This window comes from Pelodiscus sinensis, chromosome 6 (genome assembly GCF_049634645.1).
Source record: "Pelodiscus sinensis isolate JC-2024 chromosome 6, ASM4963464v1, whole genome shotgun sequence".
NCBI lineage: Eukaryota > Metazoa > Chordata > Testudines > Trionychidae > Pelodiscus > Pelodiscus sinensis.
Genome location: NC_134716.1, coordinates 63514494 through 63539436, shown reverse-complemented (window position 1 = coordinate 63539436; position 24943 = coordinate 63514494). Strand labels below are relative to the sequence as shown.

At 44.8% G+C, this 24943-nt stretch overlaps 1 protein-coding gene across 8 annotated transcripts in view; it reads left to right on the top strand.

The window, feature by feature from the left end:
- The window catches only part of FER (FER tyrosine kinase), a 339100-nt gene that overhangs the window by 151596 nt on the left and 162561 nt on the right, over positions 1-24943 (top strand). For all 8 annotated transcript variants that reach the window (XM_075932044.1, XM_075932041.1, XM_075932040.1 and 5 more), the window contains one exon: positions 24695-24751. In XM_075932044.1, coding sequence (XP_075788159.1) covers positions 24695-24751 — 57 coding nt within the window. The remainder of the gene's footprint in view (positions 1-24694; positions 24752-24943) is intronic.

The following is a 24943-nucleotide window of genomic DNA, read 5'->3' as shown; positions in this document are numbered from 1 at the left end:
TCCAGCAGGGTCTTTATGCATAGTCCTTTGTCTCCAGACCTTCTGCCTAAGCAGTAGGGCACGATTCTTTGTCCAAATCTGCAGTTCCTTCACCCGATGTCTTGGGTGATTAGACTCTGACTAATCTTGGGTGATTAGACTCTGTACTCTTGAACAATTGTGTTCCTCACAATTGCAGAATGTACGACTTAATATGAGCTGTGTACCAAGAAGTGTTTTTATTGGCAATGGTCCACATCCATGGCTTGGATGCAGGTAAAATCTGATTCTCCTGCCTTAGCTTCCCTAACTTATAATTTTGAATAATTAAGTCACTTAACAGAATGGTTATCTAACTCATCTTTGAAAGTTCATTTAGCAGCTCTCTCAGCTAGCTCATGTTTAGACTGATGGTATCTCATGTTTTCCATCATTGTAGATGGAAGTTTGCGAGGAGGATAAGTTATATGTATTCCCCTTGGAAAATCCTATTCTTGGGATCTTAGTTGGGTTTTATCTGCGCTCATGAAGCCAGCCTTTGAAACCTTGGGTGATTGTTCTTGGTATTGTTTAATGTCTTAGAACACCCTTCATTATTGCTGTAATGTCAGCCAGAAAGGTGAGTGAATTAAATTCCTTGATGGTTGATCTACTGTTGGTCTTTTCATAAAGGCAAGGTCTGATCCTTGGGTTTTGTCAATAGTGCTTTCTGACTTTCACATCAATCACAATTTATCATTATTTTCTCCATACTAAAAAGGGGGAATCTGTTACATGCTTTGAATGCAAGAAGACCTATTGTGTATTATTTAATAGAACTAAAATTTTCACAAAACCTCTAAATTATTTGTTTTATGCTAAAAATCACATAGGTTATACTTCAAAAACAACAAATGGTCTGGTAGCAGTTTATAGACTTAACAAAACATGTAGATGGTATCATGAGCTTTCGTGGGCACAGACCACTTCTTCAGATGACTGGAGTTGATACTGTGACTCCACAGATTATTTCTAAGTGGATTAAATAACACACTTTTGAGTAATTTAAAAAGCAATGAATAGTCATTAGTTTCTAAGGTGCTGCTAGACTATTCATTGTTTAAGTTTTTCTAGTTATAGACTAACATGGCTGCTACTCTGAAATACTGCTGAATGTTACATGTTAACAGGAAGTCCTGTATTTATGACATTGTGGTCTTATTCCACTGCTATGGCAGCATCTTTTTCTTGCCTTAAGCAAATCCCTGTTACTGAAATTTGCAGGATTACAAACCAGGAGTTGTGTACTAGGGATGTTAAATATCGGATAATTGACTAATTGAATACATTTTGCATTCACTATTCAATTAGTTGATAGGGCACCTCTGCCTTTGAAGTGTACCCTCCGCCTTTGAAATGTAGCAACAGCCCTAGGGCTGTTAATACACTTCAAAGGTGAAAGTGCTGCGAGAAGCCTGAGGTCGTTGGGGGACATCCCTGCTGACCCTAGGCGCCACACAGTGCTGCCACTTTGAAGTACCCCCACCTCTTCCCCTCCGCTTGCTGCCTCTTTCTGATAGAGGCAGCAAGGGTGAGAGAAGCGACTAACCAACTAGCCTGTTGACTATCCGATAAGCATTTTCCAATTGTGTTCAGTAATTCCTTGCTTAACACGTGCCCGCTTAACACGTTTTTGCAATAGCACGATTTTTGGGGGGGGAAGGAGACATTTTTCGAACAATATGACCTGTCCCCACAATAACTTGATTTCCCCTACTGGCAGGCCGGTCGCCAGCAGCTGCGTGGGGCTTCCCCTGCCTCCCTGCAAAGGTTCGCTGCTTGCCGCGCCATTCCCCGGTGACCCCCTCTAGCCAGATGCCTCGCTCCCACTCCTCTGCCTCCCACTTGCAGCTGGCAGCTGGGTTTCCCCAGCTGGCCGGTTGCTGGCAGCTGCGCGGGGCTTCTCTCACCTCCTTACAAAGCGGTGCAAGGCATCTGGCCAGAGGGGGTTGCTGGGGTACGGTGTGGCGAGCGGCGAACCTCTGTCGCTTTGCAGGGAGGCAGGTGAAACCCTGCACAACTGGCGACCAGCCAGCTGGAGAAACCCAACTGCCAACTGTAAACGGGGGGTGGAGGAGAAGGAGCGAAGCATCCACAGAGGGGGCTGCCGGGGAATGGAGCGGAGAACGGAGAACCTCCGGAGACGGGGGGAAGCCCTGCGCAGCTGCCAGCGACTGGCCAGCTGGGGAAACCCAGCTGCCGGCTGCAAGCAGGGGGCAGAGGAGAGGGAGCGGGACCGGAGGAGAGGGAGTGAGGCATCCGGCCAGAGGAGTCGCCAGGGATCTGCCGTGGAGAGCAGTGAACCTCTTCTGCTTTACAAGGAGGCAGGGAAAGTCCCGCGCAGCTGCCAGCAACCGGCCAGCTGAGGAAACCCAGCCGCTGGCTGTAAGCCCCATCCCCTGTCCTCCCCTTCCCTTCTCCAGAGCCAAACACCGCTCCTCCCTGCTATAACCCAGTCCCCTTTCTCCCTCAACCTTATTTCCCAGTCCCAACTGCTAACAAGTGCACGCTGGAACTGCGAGTGCATGCGCGCTTGAAACGCTACCCCCACCTTTTCCATTATTTTCAATGGGAAAATTGATCCTGCATAACACGTTTTCACTTAGCACGATCATTTTCTGAAACGTATCTACCGTGTTAAATGGGGAATTACTGTACACAGTTTTATTTAACATTAACAGACTTGCTCGGTGTTGCCTGGGTCCTTCAATGCAGAGCCTTGGGATTGGGGTGGGGGGAGGAGGGGAGTGGAAGGGGAGGTGTAGAAGACTCGGGGCTAGGTGCATGTTCTCTGCCGTCAGCCTGCCTGGGGCCTGTTCTTCACCCCAGCCAGCCTGCCTACAGTCTGTTCTTTCTCCTCCTCACCCAGACGGTCTGCCTAGGAACTGTTTTTTCTCCTACCCTCCAGGCTTCCCTCCCACTAAGCCTGCCTGGAGCCTGTTCTTTCTCCTTCCCGCATGCCATCTCCACCAGCCACCAAGGGCCTTTGTTTCTCCCCAGTCTCTGGTGGTGTGGCCAGGACCTGCTTATCAAACCTGCTTTTCACTGCTTATCAAACTACTCATAAGTATAAGTATGTAGAGCCACTTTAATAATGAAGTTTACTTACTTGTAACTGGAATTCTTTGAGATGGCCCTGCATATTCACACTTCCCACTTGCCTTCCTCTCTTTCAGAGAAGCCTTTTGTTCTGTACCTGTACGTTGGCTTGGCCATGGAAGGAAGTGAGGTGGTAGAAGGTTCCCCACCCTTTTAAATACCCTCCCCCTCAGAATGTTTAGATGTGGTGAGGGAAGTGATAGGTGGGAGCACATGAATTATCTAATTGTCAAGAATAGAGTCCAGTCATCCGAGCTGAAGATTTCTAAGTTAATATTTTGTTTTGAAATCAGGCAACTTACTTAGGTACCAAAATATGGATTTAGGAGCCTAAATTTGGGCATTTGTTTTTGAAAGTTTTCGCTTGAACTTTTGCACTGGGGATTATGAACATGGATGTGTGCATTCAGCATTTTATGAAATCAGTGTAGTTCAACAATATGTGCAAAGGTAGTGATATATTTTAGAATGTATCCAATGACAATGCCAGAAGCAGACTTGGAATCTTTAACACGCTGTTTTACCTATATATTACAGAAATATCCATTCAAGTATGCGTGTATCGTGTAACTAGACAGCTGTTAAATGAGTCATTCCACATTTTCTTGGGGTTAGTCATAATATCAGAATTTTAGAATCTTAATGCATATCTAATTACAGTAAGGTGCTACATCTGAAAATATAAACAAAGGGAGACTCTAGTCATATGGTGCACTTATACCAACTGGCTACACTGAGGTATGGGGAGGATGAGTGGAGTAGCTTCAGGTGCTAGTTGATAAGTGGGAAGAGGAGAAAAGGAGCAGCTTTCATGATGCCTCTGGTAAGAATAGAGAGAATAGTTGTTACTTCCTCTTAAGACCTCTGCCTTCTTTCAGTTCTCTTGGTACATCCACTCATTGACACAGCACATGTGATGAGACTGTATAGCCACTTGTCTGTTTAGTGCACCTCATTTCAGGGAACAGAGAAATCAGCTAGCTATTCCCTCCAGCATAGATCCATTTAAGTGCTGCTGGTAGGTTGAAAGAGAGAGAGGGAAGAAAAAAATTGCAGGATGAGGGATAAATGCTAAATAGTGGAAATATCCAGCAGGGCACATGATCTTGTGTTACATGGATGGAGGCATTTGCTACCCAGTCCATCATAACATGTAATGGGAGGGAAGAGTCAAACAAAAAAAGTCAAACTATTTAAATGAAAGGAAGATGGAAAAGCGTAAAAGCCAGCACCTTTGTAATTAACTATGAAAAATGATAGAAAAAGTAGATTTGAAGGAGGAAAGGCAGGACCCTTGTCATATCAAAAAAAAGAAAAGAAAGGGGATAAAAAGGGGATATATCGGTTGCAAGTTATACCATACCTTTACTGTATACTGTGAAACATTAACATTTATAGGTAAACTTGCCTGATCTCCCATGCCATTTTCAACACTAAAGAAAAGAGAGAATCTGCCCTACCTATTCCATGTTTATTTCTCTGTTCCCCTCCATGTTCTATATCATGATGCAAACAAGTGTTGAGAGAATTCTATGACTTCTGGACTAGAATTAGCAGGAGCTGAAAAATAGTCGTCGTATACTGTAATAGCTTAGGGTTTCATTTCTATTTATGGTCAAGCACTTAAACAACAGCCTATGTATTATAAAGATTGCTAGTGAATGACGCCCCTCAAAAAAAGGTTTGAATTAACTCTTGGTTAAAAATGATAGTATGCTAGCATTGAGTAATTTGTATATATAGAAGGAAATTAAAATGGAAATCACAAAAACAGCTGTCAGACAAGGGAGTCTGTTCAGGGCTGTGGCTCATTTCATTTTCGTATGTGACTCACTGAGCCATATTGCCATAGATCTGTGATGGTGGGGAAGGTGCAATCGAGGACAACAGCAAAATGTCTGAACTAGCATGATGTCTGGCTATTACCAGAGAGGTAATTTTCTCTTTCAGAAAGTTGTCAAGGTCAATTTGGGGCCTGGATTAGTGTCCTGTGATAAGTGAGTAGTAGTTTTAAAACAACCTCCCCCCCCCCCCCCCCCCCCCCCCCGCCCTGTAAAACATGGCTTTCCAGGGAAGGAGGAATGAGACTGATAACAAAGATAAATATCTCCAAAGCCTTGTATTTGTGAATATTTAATTAGTTATTTTTTAAGATCTTTCCTCTTAAATGGTAGTCTATTGAAATAGGGAAGAGAATTATTGTACCATTAAGCATAGATAGCAGACCTACTTCAAAAAATCAGAACAGTTAACATTTTCTGTGGAAGGAAAAAAATAGAACTAGAAGAACATATGAACCTTTTATGTACCCAAAGGAAATGAAATGTATCTGTGCTCATAAGGCAAGTTCTTCATAAATAGACAGAATCTTATTCAAGACAACTATTGGATTAATTGGTAGACCATTTAAACAAATGTTCAGTTACTGATGGCTTGTGAAACTGATTCTAACAAGGCAAGACAATGTGCATATTCTTTTCAATAAAGATTTTCTTTCTAAAGCTACCATGGGAACTTCACTGACAAAGCTGATCAAATTTTGAATAATCCTTTGGCTCTGAAAAATCTGCTACTACTGAGATTTTGAATGGAACATATGTGTTAAGATGGCATATAATAAAGCAGATGGATTGAAAGCTTGCATTAAAAGGAAAAATACAGGTAGTGATTAATGCACTAGTATTAACAGTGGTAATGTATCCTTTCACAGATAATTTGGTTGCAGCTTATAGTGCCATTTTGTTTAATTAGGCCTCTGAAGGATTGTACACCAGATTTGTTCTTCACAGATAAGCCTTTGAAATGTCATATTGTCAACATTTTCAGAGAGTTGTTCATTGATGGATTATATCTTGGGAAAGTAATAGGTAAAATTCCTTTAACTTCAGTGATAGGGTTTGGGGGTCTTTTGTTTTTGTTTTTACTCTCTCAATATTGATAATTTAATTCAGAATATTGTTAGATTGACCTACTTTAAGATGTCAGTTTTAAATTTTTCTTTTGCAAGAGGCCATCATATTTTCCTTTTTGACTACGATTCATTGAGTGAACAAAGCCAGGTCTTAATTCTATGCCATTTCTCTGTTGCACATAATGTGTTAACTTTTGAACACTGCATCTCATCAATTCCAAAATTTTAGGCAATGTTCTAAATTTCAGTAGACAGAATTCTACTGATTTTGATGAAAATAAAAAACATAGAAATGGACATAAGGAGCCACATGGAGCCTCTTCCGTCTGGTTAGCAGATCTGGCAGCGTCAGCTAGCTCTGTAGATAGGATATTGTTATTGTGCTGGAAGGAGCTAATGGATGCCATGGACAGATTATTCTATCAGCTCTGTCCATTCTCATGATAGTTTAAACTCTTTTGGGGCCTTGTTGAGCTCCCTGTGCTTTGGGGTGGCATAAAAAATGAAGGGTTCATTGTGTGGAAGAGGACTATTGAGAGGCAGGGATGCAGGGCATTGCCAGGAGATATTGTGCAGGAGTGGGGAGATGCACAGTCTGGCTAGAAGATAGAGTGCAGGCGTGCACTGCTGGTGCAGGGTCTTAGCAGGAGGTATAGTGCAGGAGTGGTCTGGAGGTATGGTGTCTGTGAGGAAGGATGTAGGATGGGCTGCGGTTGCAGGATCTGGGAGGGAGGGAGCAAGGGACTGGGGTGCCTACTTGGCATAGTTTCTGGACAGGTACAGATGGCTTTGTGCCACTGCCTCCATTGCTCCCATTGGTCATGATTCCTGGCCAGTGGGAGCGACAGGGTGAAGGCTGCAAGTAGGCTGTGAAAGGTTAACTGGTTAACCAATAAGCATCCTAAATGATTAGGGGGCTGCTCTAGCTCAGCAGAGCCCTCCACAGGTAGGGGTTGCTTTGGCTGGCAAGAGCACGCACTGTTCACAGTAGGCCCAGCCAGGCCTCCTACCGCAGATTACATACTAGCTCCCAGGAAGCAGGGCCAGCAGGGGCTAACAGCTCCATTCCCAGGGAGCTGGCTGCAGAGCCCACAGCAAAGCCTCCCTGGGGGCGGGGGCAGTGCCAGTAGCCCTTGCTGGCCTGGCTCCCAAGAAGGTGGCTTCATTGTGGCAGCAACGCCTCCTCTCCAGGAGTGGAGCCAGCAGTCCTTTCTGGCTCCACTTAAGGAATCCATTTTGAGGCACTTGGAAGAGAGGAAAGTGATTAGGAATAGTCAGCATGGATTCACAAAGAACAAGTCGTGCCAGACCAATCTGATTAGCTTCTATGATGAGGTAACTGGCTCTGTGGACATGGGAAAGTCAGTGGATGTTATTTACCTTGACTTTAGCAAGGCTTTTGAAACGGTCTCCCACAATATTCTTGCCAGCAAGTTAAGGGAATGTGGATTGGATAAATGGACAGTAAGATGGATAGAAAGCTGGCTAGAAGGCCGGGCCCAGCGGGTAGTGATCAATGGCTCGATGTCAGGATGGCGGTCGGTTTCTAGCGGAGTGCCCCAAGGTTGGGTTTTAGGACCGGTTTTGTTCAATATCTTTATTAATGACCTGGATGAGGGGATGGATTGCACCCTCAGCAAGTTTGCAGATGACACTAAGCTAGGGGGAAAGGTAAATATGCCTGAGGGAAGAGATAGGGTCCAGAGTGACTTAGACAAATTGGAGGATTGGGCCACAAGAAATCTGATGAGGTTCAACAAGTGCAGAGTCCTGCACTTGGGACGGAAGAATCCCAAGCATTGTTACAAGCTGGGGACCAACCAGCGAAATAGTAGTTCTGCAGAAAAGGACGTGGGGGTTACAGTGGATGAGAAGCTGGATCTGAGTCAATAGTGTGCCCTTGTAGCCAAGAAGGCTAATGGCATATTAGGTTGCATTAAGAGGAGCATTGCCAGCAGATCCAGAGATGTCATTATTCCCCTTTATTCAGCTCTGGTGAGGCCACATCTGTAGTATTGTGTCCAGTTCTGGGCCCCCCACTACAAAAAGGATGTGGACGCATTGAAGAGGCTCCAGGGGAGGGCGACCAAAATGATTAGAGGGCTGGAGCATATGACTTATGAGGATAGGGTAAGAGAGTTGGGTCTGTTGAGTCTGCAGAAGCGAAGAGTGAGGGGGGATTTGATAGCAGCCTTCAACTTCCTGAAGGGAGGTTCCAAAGAGGATGGAGAAAGGCTGTTGTCAGTAGTGACAGATGGCAGAACAAGGAGCAATGGTCTCAAGTTGTGGTGGGAGAGGTCCAGGTTGGATATTACGAAAAACTATTTCACTAAGAGGGTAGTGAAGTAGTAGAGTCTCCATCCCTAGAGGTGTTTAAGTCTTGGCTTGACAAAGCCCTGGCCAGGTTGATTTAGTTGGGATTGGTCCTGCCTAGAGCAGGGGGCTGGACTTGATGACCTGCTGAGGTCTCTTCCAGCGCTATGGTTCTATGATTCTCCCAGGGAAGCGGCCCCTCGGATGCTTTGCTGTGGGCTCTGCAGTATTAAGCTTAATACTGTAGCGCCTGCATCGTGTAACCATGTAACCACTAGGAGTTTTTGTGGTTACACAATTACTTTTTTTAATGAATATTTACGTCCCTAGCTGCAAGCGAGTGCACAGATTTCCCACAGCCACAGGGGAAGGAGGAATGGCAGTGCAGAGCTGTTCCCTCTCCCCTGCCAGGCTGAGCCTGCAATGCCAGATGCCAACTGTGCCTTGATCCGTCCTGGGGTTCCCCTGCATAGCTGGAGCTCCAGTGCTAGCTTGTCCTACTTTCGCAGGGAGGTCAAAGTAAGCCGTGGGCGATAGGTTTCTCGTTTCTGTCCTAGTGAGTTGCTTCCTTCCCCCACCCATGGAACAGTCTGCCAAAAAGGAGCACAAAATACATGGAACCAGGACTCCACTCCGTTCCTTATATGTTTGACTGTACAGCTCGCTGGCTACATGGGCTAGGGTTGTGGGGAATGTGCTTCATTGTGTGGCTGGGGAGCTTTGGGTCCCAATCTGACATAAGTTTATGTGACTAAATTATTCCTACTGAAGAGCAAAAATATTTCATGCTAAAAGAATTTCATGTATAAAAATGGGCAGCTGTCTTTGACTGAAATGATCTTCAGCTCTGTGTCCTGGGAAGATTATTGGTCAGATCTAGTTATGAGACTCATCTGAGAATGCGAGGTGAGCCTGTGCATATCGGATAAAGGCCATTAACATTACACAATAACAAGAAATGGGATATATTGCTATTCGTGGAAAATATAGTTGTTGTTAACTCAATGCCATTACAAAATATGAATTCTGTGGGAGTTGCAAGTGCTTAGCATCTGTGAGGTTTTGGCTTATAATAAGCCTATATAGAGTGTTAGTTAAAAACAAATGTTGAGTGTCATATCTGTGATGAAACTACTGACTGTTATTTAGAAGATAACGAACATCGTAATAGGGATGTTTTAGAAAGTCTTTTTCAAAGAATGGGAAAAATCACATGGTTTATATATTAGTATGGTGGTTCCACAGAGATAACAAAAATCTCCAAAATGTAATTGAAATAACAAAGTAAACGAGTAACTTCAGACTATTGGTAGGGTTCTGTAATTGGTCTGCATGAAATACGTTTGAATAGGGCAGTGTATTTAAATCATGGGAGATGAACTCTATCATGTTGTAACAAAGTTAGGCTAGATGGCTGCAAGAAGGTTGTGAAGGCAGATCTTTTAGATCTAGAATCTAAGTGTCTTACAAGCTGAGAAATAGTAACCTCAGGTCCATTGGGAACATGTGAATCCTATTTCGGGCTGTCTGAAGGGTGGATTGATTTAAATCAAGGCAATTTAAAACATTAATTTAAATCACAATTTAAATCACAAAAAAGACATGGATTTCCATCAAGTTTTGCACTGATACTACTACACATTTCTTAAACAATGATGCAAATCTGATCACTAAAACATGTTAATTTACAGCTCAGTACAGCATTGTACAATATCAAAGAGGATATACTTTGTGTACCTTTAAGGCAACTTGATTTTTATTAATTTAGGAAATAGCATGTAATACTCATTACCTATGTCTGGGTGGGCAATAAGTTTTGACTGGGGGCCACTTCAGAAATGTTTGAAGTGGCCACGGGCCACCCTGGAAAGGCTGGGGTCTCAGGCGGAAGGGGCGGGGTCAGGTTACTTCAGTTGGCAGCTGACTTTAACTGCTGAGCCTCTTGCAGAGCAGGAGGAGAGTTCACATGCTGTCCTCACCCCGAACCCCTGACTGGGTTGGGGGGAGCATGTGAAGTCTCCTCCCACCCTGCCCCTGTCCTGCCAGGAGCATGCACTGCTTGCAGGGCGGTGGCAGGGTGGAAGGACACTTTGTGCACTTCACCCTGCCCCCAGGTCCTAATTGGTAGGGCTTCCATGGGCTGGCTCAACTTACTAGGCAAGCTGTATCTATCCTTTGGGGGCCTTTTGCCCACCCCTGACATATGTCAAGCTGCATATTCAACAGCAGAATGTTAAGAATGGTAAGAACTAAATCGTACACAGAAATACAGCAGCATTTAATTAATCTAAATCTTAAATGTTTCAATTGCAAATGTGAAACATTTATATAACAGTCTCCTGAATTGCTAACTGATGGCTTTCTTAGAACTCTGTTACTTTCAAATTTTATTGACTTTAACAGACAAGTCTTCAGAACACTAATTGTACAGAATCCTTAAAACTTCTACAATTAGCTCTCATCTTCCCCACTCCAGCTGTCATTTTGATGCAAATATGATTCTAAATTACCCAAAAAGCTAAGACTGTGCTTAGAGTGCACTTTATTTTGGAGTATGCCCCATTGAAATCAAGTATAAGTTGGGGTTCCTTTGGGAAATCTGCTTTGTGCTGAAGTAAAATAGAGAATAGATTTATGGCATCACTATTATGGTCTGTGACCATGATGTTCCAAAATAAGAGACATATATTATGTATTCTGTAATATAAAATAAGAAAATGATACTCAGTTGAGTGGCAACTGTCAATTCTAGATTTCTCTTACTCCAGCTTTGTGTACTGAACATTTGGGTGATAGTAATCCTCATGGCCTGTTCAGTTAAATAACTAGCTTTAGAATCTAGGCTAAACTTTTTTTTCTACCAACATCCTATGAAGCAAACAGCTTGGAAATGTGCTTGTTAAATAACACTTAGACTAAAAGTAATAGAGAGAGTCTTGAGAGTCATTGGCAAGTTGATCCACATTGTTCCTCAGTATCAGAGGGGTAGCCGTGTTAGTCTGGATCTGTTAAAGCAACAAGGAGTCCTGTAGCACCTTATAGACTAATAGATGTATTAGAGCGTAAGCTTTCGTGGGCAAAGACCCACTTCGTAAGATGCATGCATAAGCTTTCTTATGATGTTTTATTCATATAGTACTTCTTACACTTGACACGATTTCCTTTTTTAGCCAGGGAACTAATGTCTTCAAAATATTCCCAGATAGGGTCTCTCTTATGCCCAGAAGCTGTGACAGTTTGTCTATGACAAAAGTGTAGGGGAATATAGGAAGCTATGTATGTGCTGATTGTCTTCTCTTTTTTTTCAAGTCCAGTCCACTGTTCTGTTCTATGCTGCTTTGGTCCTTTTCTTCATGTATCTCTCTGTCTTTAGGCAATGTCTTAACTGATTCTGCTGTGTGCGGCCCAGGTCCACCAGCACATAAGCACAGAACAAAAACATTCCTATCCAGCCTGTCTCTGTCTTTACACATTAGTCTGCTGAGAAACAGAAACTGAAGACCCATAACTTTCAAAAATCAAGAGTTGGTAGTTAGGCTGGGAAGACTAGAGCCATTAATTCATTTTTATGATACTATAAGTGTAGCTATAGCATGTTTGTGATAAGATTTAATTGTAACTGTAATTTTTAAATGAGACATTTAGCATTTTATTGATGATTTAGAGAAAATTAAAAAAAATCTGATTTAAATAAATAATCCAATTTTTTATTTAAAAAATATCATTGATTTTTATCCATCCTGGCATATGAGATGTTTGAAAATCTCTTCTGTTGAGAGAAGAGAGAGGCAAGCTGCTTCCAGGCTAGTGGCAGCAGGGAAATAACATTTTCCAGGGTAAGAGGCTGTGTTTCTTCCCATGGAAGCAACAGCCAAATGTGGGTGTCTGCTAGGGAAGGACTGACACCCCAGAATATTCAACAGGGCAACACCTTGCCCCTGAAGGGGCAGGGAAATTATTCTTAATTTTTTGTGAGATTTTGTTTCTTTTTTAATTGGTGGAGGAACTCCCTCTCTCTCCCTGCCTCTCTCCTAGCTCCCCCCCCCCCCCCCCCCACGGGCCAACCCTGAAAATATCGCCAAAGAGGCACAAAAGGGAGAAGGCAAAGAGGCTGATTTATCATAGGCCCACTACCACCAGAGGAGAAAATGCTAAGTTTGTAGAGATGCAAGTGCTGTACCACAATATTTTATAAAGATCATTGTTTCATAAGTATAAACGCTATCATTTAGAGTTTATGCTAAAGATTAAAACTACTATTTTGACTAATAATTGAGTGCTGGTCAAATACACAACTTCTACACAGATTACTTTATTGCATATTAAGACAATCCTGAATAGTTTGTCTTGTAGGTTCAAATAAATACTATATAAATACTAGCTTCTAATCCTGTAATCGGAGGCACAAGTCCTATAGGGAAATTGGATTTTTATGTTGCCAGCAGAACACTTTTTGAGAATATTTTCTTTTTAGGTGCATGAGACTGGTCCAAAGTATAGATAAGATATTTATGTTTGAGAGAAATGCATGCTTGTGAAAGCAAAAGACTAATATTACTGGCTACAACCATTGACAGTATGAACTGGGTGCAATTGTATGAATGCCACAGCTCTGAAAATATACATTTTCAGATAAATAATCATTTTTGCTATAATTCCTAAAGTGTTTAGGACACACACTTGTTCTTATGATTTCTAGTAGCTGCCCAGATATTTGCAAAAAATGAATAATAACCTCGCAAATAATAATGATGCATGCTCTGCTATTATTTATAGAAGAAAAAGGGAACCACATCTGCTATCTATCATCTCTAATATTTTGACATTTTATTCTGTTGAGTAATAGTCCTTTTTGTTTTGTTTTAATGGTAAACAAAAATAAATATTATGGCCTAATTCTATGAGGAACTGAAAGCTTTCTACAAGGTGTCATAATACCACATTTCCCCATTTTTTCTTTAGGAGTTGTGGACTGTTCTTGCCTCATTGAGTTGACCCCTAGATACATTAAAAAGTAAATGATATTAAAAATGTACAAATATGACATGAAAGGAACAGTATTTAGGTAGCAAACTCAAATAAATGAAAGTTAGTAAATGCCATAAGTAAGATTCCCTGTGCAACTGTAAGTCGGCCCCACTGTTCATTCATCCTGAACTCTGATTGAGGTTCTCTGGGAAAAAATAGGATATGGTAATAAAATTACACACTGCATCTCATTGCGTATATGGAAAGGGCAGAACTAAAATTGTACAGGCATTTTTTACCTTGCAACCTAAATTAAACTTTCAAATGCATATTTTGTAACTTAAAAACAAATTTTATGTACATCTGTAATAACCTCTCCCCCTCATCATGCATCACTAGCAGCATAGACCTCCATCTCTTGAACTACAGACTAGCTACATACACTAGGATAAAAGTCTTTGCCTGCTGCCAGTTAAAATGGTAAAAGACTGGTAGGTGCAAAGCAGGCTGGGCTGGTGAATGGGCTGTATGAGAAGAATGTTGTAACCAAGGTGGTCTCTCAGGATAGGGTAGTTTTGCTAACTGCATGTACATGCCTAGTATTTATGGGATGTTCTGATTGAACCATAGCAGTGCTTCAGTTGGGTACAGGGAGAATGCATGGCTCTTACAAGTCCGTATTGTGTGCATTCAGCATGCATCTTGCTTTACATGCCATCTCTTTGCGTGTGTGTCACTTTAGTAATACTGGAAGGGGAAAAAACCTACACGGACGTAAACCAGCAGAATCTGGCAATCCTGTGCATGGGCAACAACAAAAAATGTCTCCCAGGCCACACATATACCCCCCAATAGGCAACCTGCAACCCATGGATCACAGATTGCTCATCACTGGGCAAGAGTGTTTCTGACAGAAGCCTGTGCCCGCTGTTTTCCCCTCCATGGGAACTAGTGAAGCTCCAATACTTTATATTGTTCTGGAATGGATAATGGTCCATTGAAGTTTGTGTTACGGTCAGGGATGGTTGAGAGAATATTAACATTCAGTTGTTACTTTCATCATATTAGCAAAATCTTCCTGAAGAATGTAGGTGAAAAAGGATAAATGATCATTTGTATTTATCAGCTAAACCTGAACAGAATATCTTGGGGCAAAGCAAAAAAACTTCTTCTTTGAGGGTCCCTGTGGGTGCTTCACTTAGGTGTGTCAGTGCCGTTATGCACACAGCCCAGAGATCTTTGATAGCAGTCTCCCAGCTGCTGGTGCATGCTGCGCTATTACGCAATTGCCCTGATTCATAGTTAGGTACTCACTGGGGGCCATTCCCTCAGTTCCTACTCAAGCACCGCTGGCACTAGTCTCCCTAATACATTGGGAGGGAGGAGAAGAATTAGAGGAAGAAGAAAAAGAAAGAATAGAAAGAAAAACGGGCGAAGTGGTATGCAGTTGCTTCTGCAGTATTCTGGTCCCCCGCAAGATAACACAGACAAATAATCCTGTCATGCCTGCACCACTGGGTTTTAAAAGGTGTACAGGGTGCAGAACAGCAGTTGCAGCAGCGGACAGACATGAGCAGTGTCTGTGCTACTTAAGGCAAGATCATCCGGTCAGCTACTGACCGCACTGTCAAAAGCTTGCCCCACACTCTAAGAGGATGAGAGATATACAAAGAAGATTTCAGTTTCTGGATAACATGGCTAAGTCAGAGCCTCATTCACTCCCCCCGCCTCACTCCCAAGAGATAACCCTCTTGGGGAGGAGGGCAGAAGGAGTATTCCCTCACAGGGACGTGCGAGCGACCAGGAGCCGGAGCAGAGCACAAAATGCTCCTGGTCTCCCGCTGAGCCTCAGCTTATAAATCAGTGTTTCTGAAAGTGCTCCATGAAACCACTTTGAGAAACACATTAACTGGCCATCCCAATTTGTTTATTTACTGACGCTGCAGCCATGGAGCCTCCGGACTCCCATTGGCTCCGCACTGTTAAGAGCTGGAGCTCTTGTGCAAAAAGGCATGTGTGGACAGGCGGTTTTGCGCAAGAAATGGCCTCCAGGAAAAAAAACAGGTGTTTTTTTTGTTTTTTGTTTTTTGTTTTTACTGTGGACACTCAATAAAACTCATAACAGCTCTATAGTTTTTGTCTCCTGGCCCCTCTTAAAGCTGCAGGCCCCCTGAACAAGCCATGTGGCAGGAAGCCAGCCAGAGAGCAGCACCTCACTGTGCGGCTCTCCCTGCCACAGGCCTTGCAAGCCGTGTCTGCCCCAGAAGCCCCCCGTGACCTCCCTAGCCCTCACTGGGAGCAGCCTCAACAGTCCCAGGATGCACCCAGGGGGACCTGGAAGCGCGCACCCTCCTGGTCAGACCTGGAGATCTAGGCCCTCCTGAGCTTTGGGGCCAGGAGGAGACGCTCCAGGATCCCCAGGCCAAGAGGAGGAATGCGGACATTTATGCTTGGATGGGGTAGGCCCTGGTGGAGTGCGGACACCCACCCCAGACCATGGAACAGGTCCGGAGGTAAGGTCAAGGAACTCCGCCATGGACATATCTGCGCCACTGAGCGCACAGCAGCAGGACTCCACACCTGCCCCTACGACAGCTGCACTGCGTCCTGGGGGATGGGGAGGATGATTACCCATCCACTTTTGTGGACTCTGGGCTGTTGACCACTGTCGTCCCCAAGCAGGAGGGCAAAGGCCAGCTGGCTGCGGAGGAGTAAGAGGATGGGGAACCATGACCCTCTCCCTGGAGCTGGTGCCCATCAGCCAGGACATCTCCCAGGAATTCTTAGGTGAGTGGTCTCTTTGTCACTTACAAAGAGGGCGGGGGAGGCGGGTGCACAGGGGGCAAGTATCGCTCGCGCTGCACTTAATGCTGCAGTCCGTGCACGTGCAACGTCGTGCAGCATTAGTGTGTGGCACATGGATGCAACAAGTAGCCCCTGAACACACCTGGGATCCTGCTGCCACACATGTCCTGCCATTGTGGGAGAGGGAGAGGGGACCTGCTGGAAGCAGGCTAGCCATAACAGCACAGGCCCGAACCTCCCCCACTCCACCCCACCACACCGAGGAGTGCCACACACAGTACGTGGCCATGCCTGCACGTGCAAGACAGCAGCTGCAGCCATAGACAGTGCTGCAAGCTGCCCCGTGTGTGTGGCCCCCAGGGAGGCCCAGGCTGCTCCCGGCTCTTCTGCCACCCCTGAGGGAATCCCGCTGCGGCTGGACACTTCCCTTGGCTGCTTGTCTGTTGGCTGGGAGAGGGCGGGGAAGTGGGCAGCCTGGTCCTCTGGGCCATGGCCTGTTGGTTGCTGCTCACAGAGGAGGGCATGGCCTCAGGGACAGTGTCGGCAGGGATGACTGATGGCCTCTCCCTCTTGTGTGTTTTCCACAGTCGGACCAGCCAGGAGTGAAGGGCCAGCCAGTCCACTGCACCCACCTGACCAGAACCCCGACGAGGCCCCCACCCAAGGTGGCATATGGAGCCGCCCCCACGCCCCTCACAGTTATGAGTCCTTGTCCCAGTTCAGAGCCCCCTGCCAACCTTTTCTTCATGTCTAATAAATATAGTTTATTTTTTGATGAAAACCAAACGGGTGTTTATTGGGAGATCAGGGAAAGGGCAAAGGGAGGGGTTCTCGTGGGGAAGAGTTAGGGCTGCAAACCACAGGCCCCTAGTGGGGAGGCCCTGCTGAGAGTTACTGGTGTGCTTGTGAAAACCTCTCCCTTAGGGCCTTCTGGATGCACACCCCAGCCTGGAAGATGGCGGCTGTCCAGGGCTTCTTGAACGCATGGCCCTTGTGGCCGGCATTTGCCCCCAGCCCAGAAGGTCTCCCCCTTCTTCTCCACAATGTTGTGCAGGACACAACATGCCGCGACCACTTTGGGGATGTTGTGCTCTCCTCTCCCATGTTGAGGTGGGTCAGCAGGCAACTGGAAGTGCACCTTGAGGCAGCCAAAGGCGCACTTGACCTGGATCCTGGCCCAGTTCAGGTGGGCATTAAATTGTTCCCCCCCTGGGATCCAGTGTATGGCTTCATCAGCCATGGCATGAGGGGGTAGGCCACGACTCCCACAGTGCACAGTGGCAACTGTACATCCCCAACCACCAAGTCCCAGTGGGGGGAAAAAGGGGCCCGTCTCCAGCTTGCGGTACAGATTGGCATTTCTAAAGATGTGGGCATCATGTGCCCCGCCCATCCACTCCACAAAAATGTCCGTGAAGTGTCTTCAGTGGTCGACGAGGGCCTGCAGCACAATCGAAAAGTAGCCCGTCCAATTAATCAAGTAGGCTGCTGGATGTTCTGGGCATGGATCGGGATGTGTGACCCATCTACAACTCCCCCACAGCTAGGGAACCCCAGGGCAGAAAATCTGGCCACAGTTGTGTCCAGGTCTCCCAGCCGGATAACCCTCTACAGTAGGATATAGTGGATGGCCCTCGCCATCTCTTTTGCAGGAAGACACACAGAAAATACACAGAGAATGAGAAAGGAGGAGTCCTTGAGCCTTTGGGAAGTGCTTGCTCCCCCAACTCTTCCCCCCCCCAACACCCCAGGATCCACCCCCTATGAGGCTGCCCCTCCTCCCCAGCAGCAGTGCTGTGTGAAGGTGGGATGGCACAAGCCCCTGGAGATGGAACTTGCCCCCTACCGGCCCTCTCCCCCCTCCCCCACAGCCAGGACTCCTTCCCCCAACACCTCTGTGCAGGGACTGCAGCCCAGAGAGCCTTACCTGCATGAGGACTGGCCTGAGGCTGGAGTTCCCCATGCCGAACTGTTTGGCCATCTACCAGTAACTGTCTGGAGTGGCCAGGTTCCAGATGGTGATTCGCTTCTCCAGTGGGATGGCAGGCTGCAGGTGGGTGTCTCAACCCAGGAAACTACAGACCAGTTAGTTTAACTTCTGTTCCACTAGAAGATAATGGAGCAAGTAATTAAGGAAATCATCTGTAAAAACTTGGAAAGTGGCAACATGATAGGGAACAGCCAGCATGGATTTGTAAAGAACAAATCATGTCAAAGCAATCTGATAGCTTTCTTTAATAGTGTAGGGATTCCAACTCCCCCTGCCGCGTCACCCGTCGTCGATTTTGGGGAATTGGTTCGGACGACAGCAGTGCTATTCTATTCGGGTCGCTGTTCTCCGACAGTGCCCACACAGCCTGGACTTTACCCCTTCTGGGGTAAGTTGGAGGTGTCTGAGTGTGGATGGAATAGCCTGGTGCCACCTTGCTCTGTGCCCTTATCTCCGCTCCCTGTGATGCATCTTTCTTGCCGGACCCTGGTGACACATGTCCAAAATGTCCATTGTTCACTCTCTCAGGCATTTTCTTCCTAGCTACTCCGGGAGAGAGAGAGGAGGAGAGACAGAAGAGGGGGGCCCGGGCCCACCCTCACTCCCGGGCCCCAGCCCAGGGCCCTAAAGGACACGGACTGGCTTTGGGTCCGGGTCCAGCCGGCAGGGGCGTCCTGCCGAAACCTGCCAGTCTGCGGGGTTCTTATATAACCCCACCCTGGGCTACTTCCTCTCCGTTCTGGCTCAGACAGACCACTTTGCATCAGCAGATTGGAGGAATTGGTTGAGTGTACAAAAGCCCCAGATCTACCAGGGCAGGTACATTCAAGCAAACAAACATTCGCAAAGAGACTTGCTGCATTCTACCAGGCGTGGATAACCATCACATTGGACCAATGGGTCCTGGAAATAGTACGAACTGGATACTGCATACCATTCAAAGCAGTTCCACCAACCCACCCCCCTTCTCTGTCCCTCTTCAGGGACCTCTCTCATGAGTTGGTCCTCCTGGAAGAAGCACAGCGCCTCCTAGCACTAGGTGCCATAGAGGAGGTACCCAGCAGTTAGAGAGAAAGGTTTTTACTCCTGGTACTTTCTAACTACCAAGAAATGGGGGGGAGGGAGACCCATTTTAGATCTCCAAGAACTCAACCAGTTTGTCAAGTACCAATCATTCAAGATGGTCACATTGGCAAAGATTATACCTGCCTTATAGAAAGGGGCATGGCTAGCTACCCTCGACCTCAGACATGTCTTTCTACCTGGCTCTCAGAAGATTCTTCAGGTTCACCGTCAAAGACTTACACTATCAGTACAGGGTTCTCCCCTTTGGGCTGTCCATGGCACCCAGAGTCTTCTCCAAAGTCCTGTCCATGGTAGCAGCACACCTGTGCAGAAAACAAATAAACATTTTTCCATATCTTCATGATTGCCTGATCATGGCGTCCACCTATGGTGACAAGGAATGCTCACTGGAGTCAACAAGAGCGTTATTCGACACGCTTGGGCTACTACTGAATCTGGAGAAGTGCACCCTCACTCTGACACAGACATTGGAGTTGATAAGTTCACAGTTGGACTGCAATCGGGGCATAGCCTCACTGTCAACCCACAGGTGGTCAAGAATGCGCGATTTGATCATGTCCATACAGAGTTGCATACACATCACAGCACGGATACACATGCAAATGCTGTGTCCATGTTCATAGTCCCCAGTGCCCAATTACATATAAATCCATTCCAGGCATGGCTACACTCCATGTACCGTCCCAGGCACCATCCACTCCACAAAACAGTCCATGTACTCAGATGGGTCAAGGACACCCTAAACTGGTGGACAGACATAAACAGCATCTGCATAGGGCTTCCATGCCAAACACTGCCTCCATCTGTCACTATCACGATGGATGCGTTCCTGTTGCAATGGGGAGCCCAGGGGGATGGGAGCATGATATTACAGGGACAATGGACATGCAAAGAGTCCCAACTTCACATCAGTGTGTTGGAACTCAGAGCAGTGAGGAGGTCATGTGCTCAGCTACTTTTGCACATATGAGACAAACACGTGAGAATAATGTCGGACAATGCTGCAACGACATATTACATAAACAAGCAAGGGAGAGAGAGATCACGCAGCCTGTGTGCGGAAGCAACGAAACTATGGTGATGGTGCATTATACACAATGTCACACCTACTGCGATGCACTTACTGGGCAAGGATGGCGTCCTAGCGGATGCCCTCACCAGACAATTCCCACAGAACCACAAATGGGAAATTAACAAATCCATCATAACCAACATGTTCTGTAGATGGGGATACCTGGTGGTAGACTTGTTTGCAATGCACATCAACTCCAAGAGTTCCTTGTAGTGTTTCAGAGCGGGCATTGGACCATGATCTCTAGGAGATGCCTTTGCAATATACTGGGATTTCCACCTATACCTCCAATTCACCAAACGGTAATAAAAATCAAACAGGAGGCAGCAAGAGTTATGTTTGTGGATCCCATCTTGCAGAGACAAATCTGGTACCCTACCATATTATAACTCAGCACACATCAGCCATCCAGGTTTTCCCTGATACCTTATAGACTCAGAACAAGGGGCACATAGCACACCCTGGGATACATACACCGAATCTAGGAGCTTGGATGCTTGTTGGCTCTCTCATGCAAACAGCTAACCCTGTTTTGAAGAGTCAGAGACATACTAATTAATTCCAGGAGGCCCACTATGAGATGAACTTACCTGCAGCAGTGGCCCAGATTTGCAGCCTGGAATTCAGCTCACGCATGGGATCCTCACAAAACGGGGATATCAGGTGTATTGGAATATATCCTTCACCTGCAGAACACAGGACTATCAATTTAGTTCTACAACGTACATTTAGCAGCTATATCAGCTATTCACCCACCTGTACAAGGGTTTCGTTTTCTCCCACCCGTGTGTTAAGAAATTTTGGAAAGGCGTACGGAATCTGTACTCACCGTGTAGAGCCTGTGCCATCATAGGATCTGAACCTTGTGCTCAACTCAATCATGAGACAATCTTTCAAACCGCTTGCAACTTGCTCACTACTCTACCTCTCAATGAAAGTAGCTTTTCTCATGGCAATAACATCAGCTAAGAGAGATAGCAGCACTCATGGCGGATCCACCGTACACTATATTCCACAAGAGCAAGGTTGTCCTTAGAACCCACCCAAAATTCCTGCCCAAGATACCTACCTTATTCCATTATAATAAACTGATACACCTACCTGTGTTCTTCCCGAAACCACACGAGGACAGCAAACAGGCAGCACTCTACACACATGATGTATGCAGGGCATTAGCCTTTTACTTAGAACACACAAAAGAACACCCAGGCTATTCATGTCTTGCACAGATAGGTCCAGAGGTCAACCTATTTCCAAACAACAAATATCCAAATTGATTACTCCCAGAATCACGTATGGCCACCAACAGTTATACGGGCACAGTCCACGAGAGCAAGTATCTACCACAACTGCATTCAACTACATTCCTCAAGAGTCTTCCAATAGACATCATTTGTAGAGTTGCAACATGGGCTTCGGCCAATACCTTTGCACAACATTTCGCTATTCAGTCTTTTCAGACACTAGCTTTGGACATACCATACTGTCCAACATCCAATCCTGCAGCACAGAGCACCCACTGCGAAGCAGGAATACTGCTGCGTAGTCACCTAAGTAGAGCACCCAGAGAGACTCTTGAAGAAGAAGGAAAGGTTACTCACCTTGTGCAGTAACTGGTGTTCTTCGAGATGTCGCCATGGGTACTCCCCAACCGCTCTCCTCCCCTTTTCTCTGGGCTAACACAGTCCAGTGCAGAAAAGGAATGAAGGGAACGGCTGCTGGCACGTGCCTAACTGTCCATTGGGGCGATTGTGCAATAGCGCAGGATGGGCCAGCAGCCGGGAGGCTGCTAGCAAAGATCTAGCAGGGGGGAGGGCATGGTTCAGGTTTGTCTGCCCCTTCCGTTTCTCAGCCAGAGTGAGGAGGCCCTTAAGAGTGCCTAGAGCATGAAGCAAAATACAGGATTATGTAGCACTTTAAAGACTAACAAGATGATTTATTAGATGATGAGCTTTCATGGGCCAGACCCACTTCTTCAGATCAAATAGTGAAAGAAAATAGTCACAACCATATATACCAAAGGATACAATTTAAAAAAATGAACACATATAAAAAGGACAAATCAAATATCAGAACAGAAGGGGGATGCGGGGGGGGGGGGGGAAGGTAAATGTCTGTGGGCTAACGATATTAGAGGTGATAATTGGGGAAGCTATCTTTGTAATGGGTAAGATAACTAGAGTGTTTGTTAAGAGACTCTGAGCTGGTACAGTCCTGGATGGGCCCTCTCCTCCCAACCCAGCTTCTTTCACTTCTGATTGTCTCTTCTCTGTATGAATGAATAGTCCTGTGGCACCTTAAAGACTACCAAATATATAGCATTATGATCTTTCGTGGGTAAAACCCGCTTCATCATTTTACCCGTGAGAATTCATGGTCCTATAGATTTGGTAGTCTCTAAGGTGCCACAGGACTACTTGTTACAAACTAATACAGTTACCCTCTGAGTCTTTTTTGTAAGTGCTCCAGATGCTGAGGCCATATCCCCTAGGCCTCTCCAGAACCCATCCCACTTTCCTAGAGGGTCTTTTATCCTGCTTTCCTAATGCGGGAGCCAGGTCCATCCCTTGGGTGGCTCGTGTTGGATGCCCAGCTGCTGCCTTGGTGGGCAAAGGGGGTGGGTTTTCTGAGGAGCAATCTCATTCCAAGCAAATACCATTTTTCTGGTACAACCAAACTCTTACTTTGCTTTAAGTTACTATAAGAGGAAGCTGTGTTTTGAATTTGGTGGTTCTTGCTCTTACTGTTTAGGAGGAGTTCTTGAACAGACAAACTCACAGAAAAACTCTCAAGTATATAGTAGATTTAAGGGAAGTATACACTTTGAAATGTTAAATAAGTCTACTAAGGTCATTGTAAATTGTCATATATACATAGAGAGAGAGAGAGAGAGAGAGAGAGAGTGTATATTCTTGAATTTAGCATAATTAGATCAGTTTTGGATTTTGGCTAAGAGTAAGCTTGTTTAAAAAAAAGTTTTACCAGAACTTGTTCTAAGTTAATTCATGACTAGCAAAAGGTAAATGATACTTTGTGGCTCTTAATTATAGGTGAAAATTAGTGGCACAAAAGAGCCTTTTAAATAAATCAGGAAAAAAAAGAATCTGAAAAACTTTGTCAGTTCAGTTTAATTCTGATCAGTTATTGATATTACTGTCACCTCTAGATTAGATTGTTCTACCTTGGTTACGTGGTGTGATCATTATAAAGCTGAAGTTAATGTTCAGTGCAGCCACTTGATTATTAAACAGTGTAATACAAAAATGAGCACTAATCTGTAATCTGCACTCACTGTCAATATGTTTACAACTCTGAATATTTTGAGACTGATTTTCATGAGAGACCACCTTACTTTGTCTGTTGCAGCTGTGATTAGTGCTGCTGCTCAAGCCTGACCTCCCTGTTGGAGGGAAGAAATAGGAAAAAAGGGTCATTAATTTGGAATTTGCTTTTCCTTGGTCCATTAAAGCTAGATGTGCTATTTTATCAGTTGCACTACAAAGGTTTCCTTTAACTCCGAGATTTAGGGAGAAAAGGGGTTGATTGGGATGGCAATAAATTGATTGAGATTGGGTTTATTTCATTTGTAATGGACAGATGCATGGTATAAGTGTGATTATGGTCTTATATGTGCATATAAGAGATTGTTGCTGATGGTATTTGTGAGGTTCCTAGACTCTTATATGCTGGAAGACTCTAAAGAAATAAACATAAATAATCCCTCTGCATGACGATACATTTTAATACAGCCCTGAAAATGTTTTAACAAAAGGTGTTTGTACCAATCCAAATGTGTCCCAGTGCAGCCAGAAGCTATTGCAGCCATTTAATACATATGCCGATCTGTAACAGAATGTTTGCATGACTGGTCTTCAGTACTATATTGACACTGTAATAGATGTTATTAAACTACACTTGAGAAATATGTGAAACTGCACACAGTAAGATAACACATGGCCAGTTCATCTGTAGAAAAACTGGTTCTTATGACAACGTACTGGGAGGGAAACAATTTGGTTGGATCAAGTCAGAATTAGGATTTTTTTGTATTGTATTGCAAAAGGAAATCTCCTTATTCTTATCTCTTACTTTGACTAATGTCATATTTAAAATCAGCAGTAGTAGTTGTCAGATACTGAGCTTTGTGAAAATAGTGCCTGTTGTGCTCTATTTACATAGATAATATGCTGAAGGCTTAATCTTTTGATAGAAATTTACTATAATGTAGATTTTAATATCCTATTGTGTAGCAACATTTCTTAAATCTGTTTTGCAGCCTCTTGAGGTTATAACTTCTTGGCATACTGTTGACTGAATGAATGGTTTGCATGACATATTCCTTCAGGTCTCTTTCTACTAGCTCAGATGCATCTTACAGAAAATGAACTCTTGCATGGACTAAACAACTGTTTTTTTTCTCCCCTTGCTGTAGGATAAGAAATGGGTTCTCAATCATGAAGATGTCACACTGGGAGAATTACTGGGAAAAGTAAGTAATCAACTGAGCTAACTTAAAAAAAAACAAACACTTAGCCTACCAGTTCTAAGTATTTATTAATTGTGAAGTCTATAGTTTCGCTTATTTTTGAAGTTTTTATTTTTCCTGTATACAACATTTCTTTAGTAATTCATATGGTTTAACACATAGCAAATAGCATTGAATTTCAGCATACATAAAAGT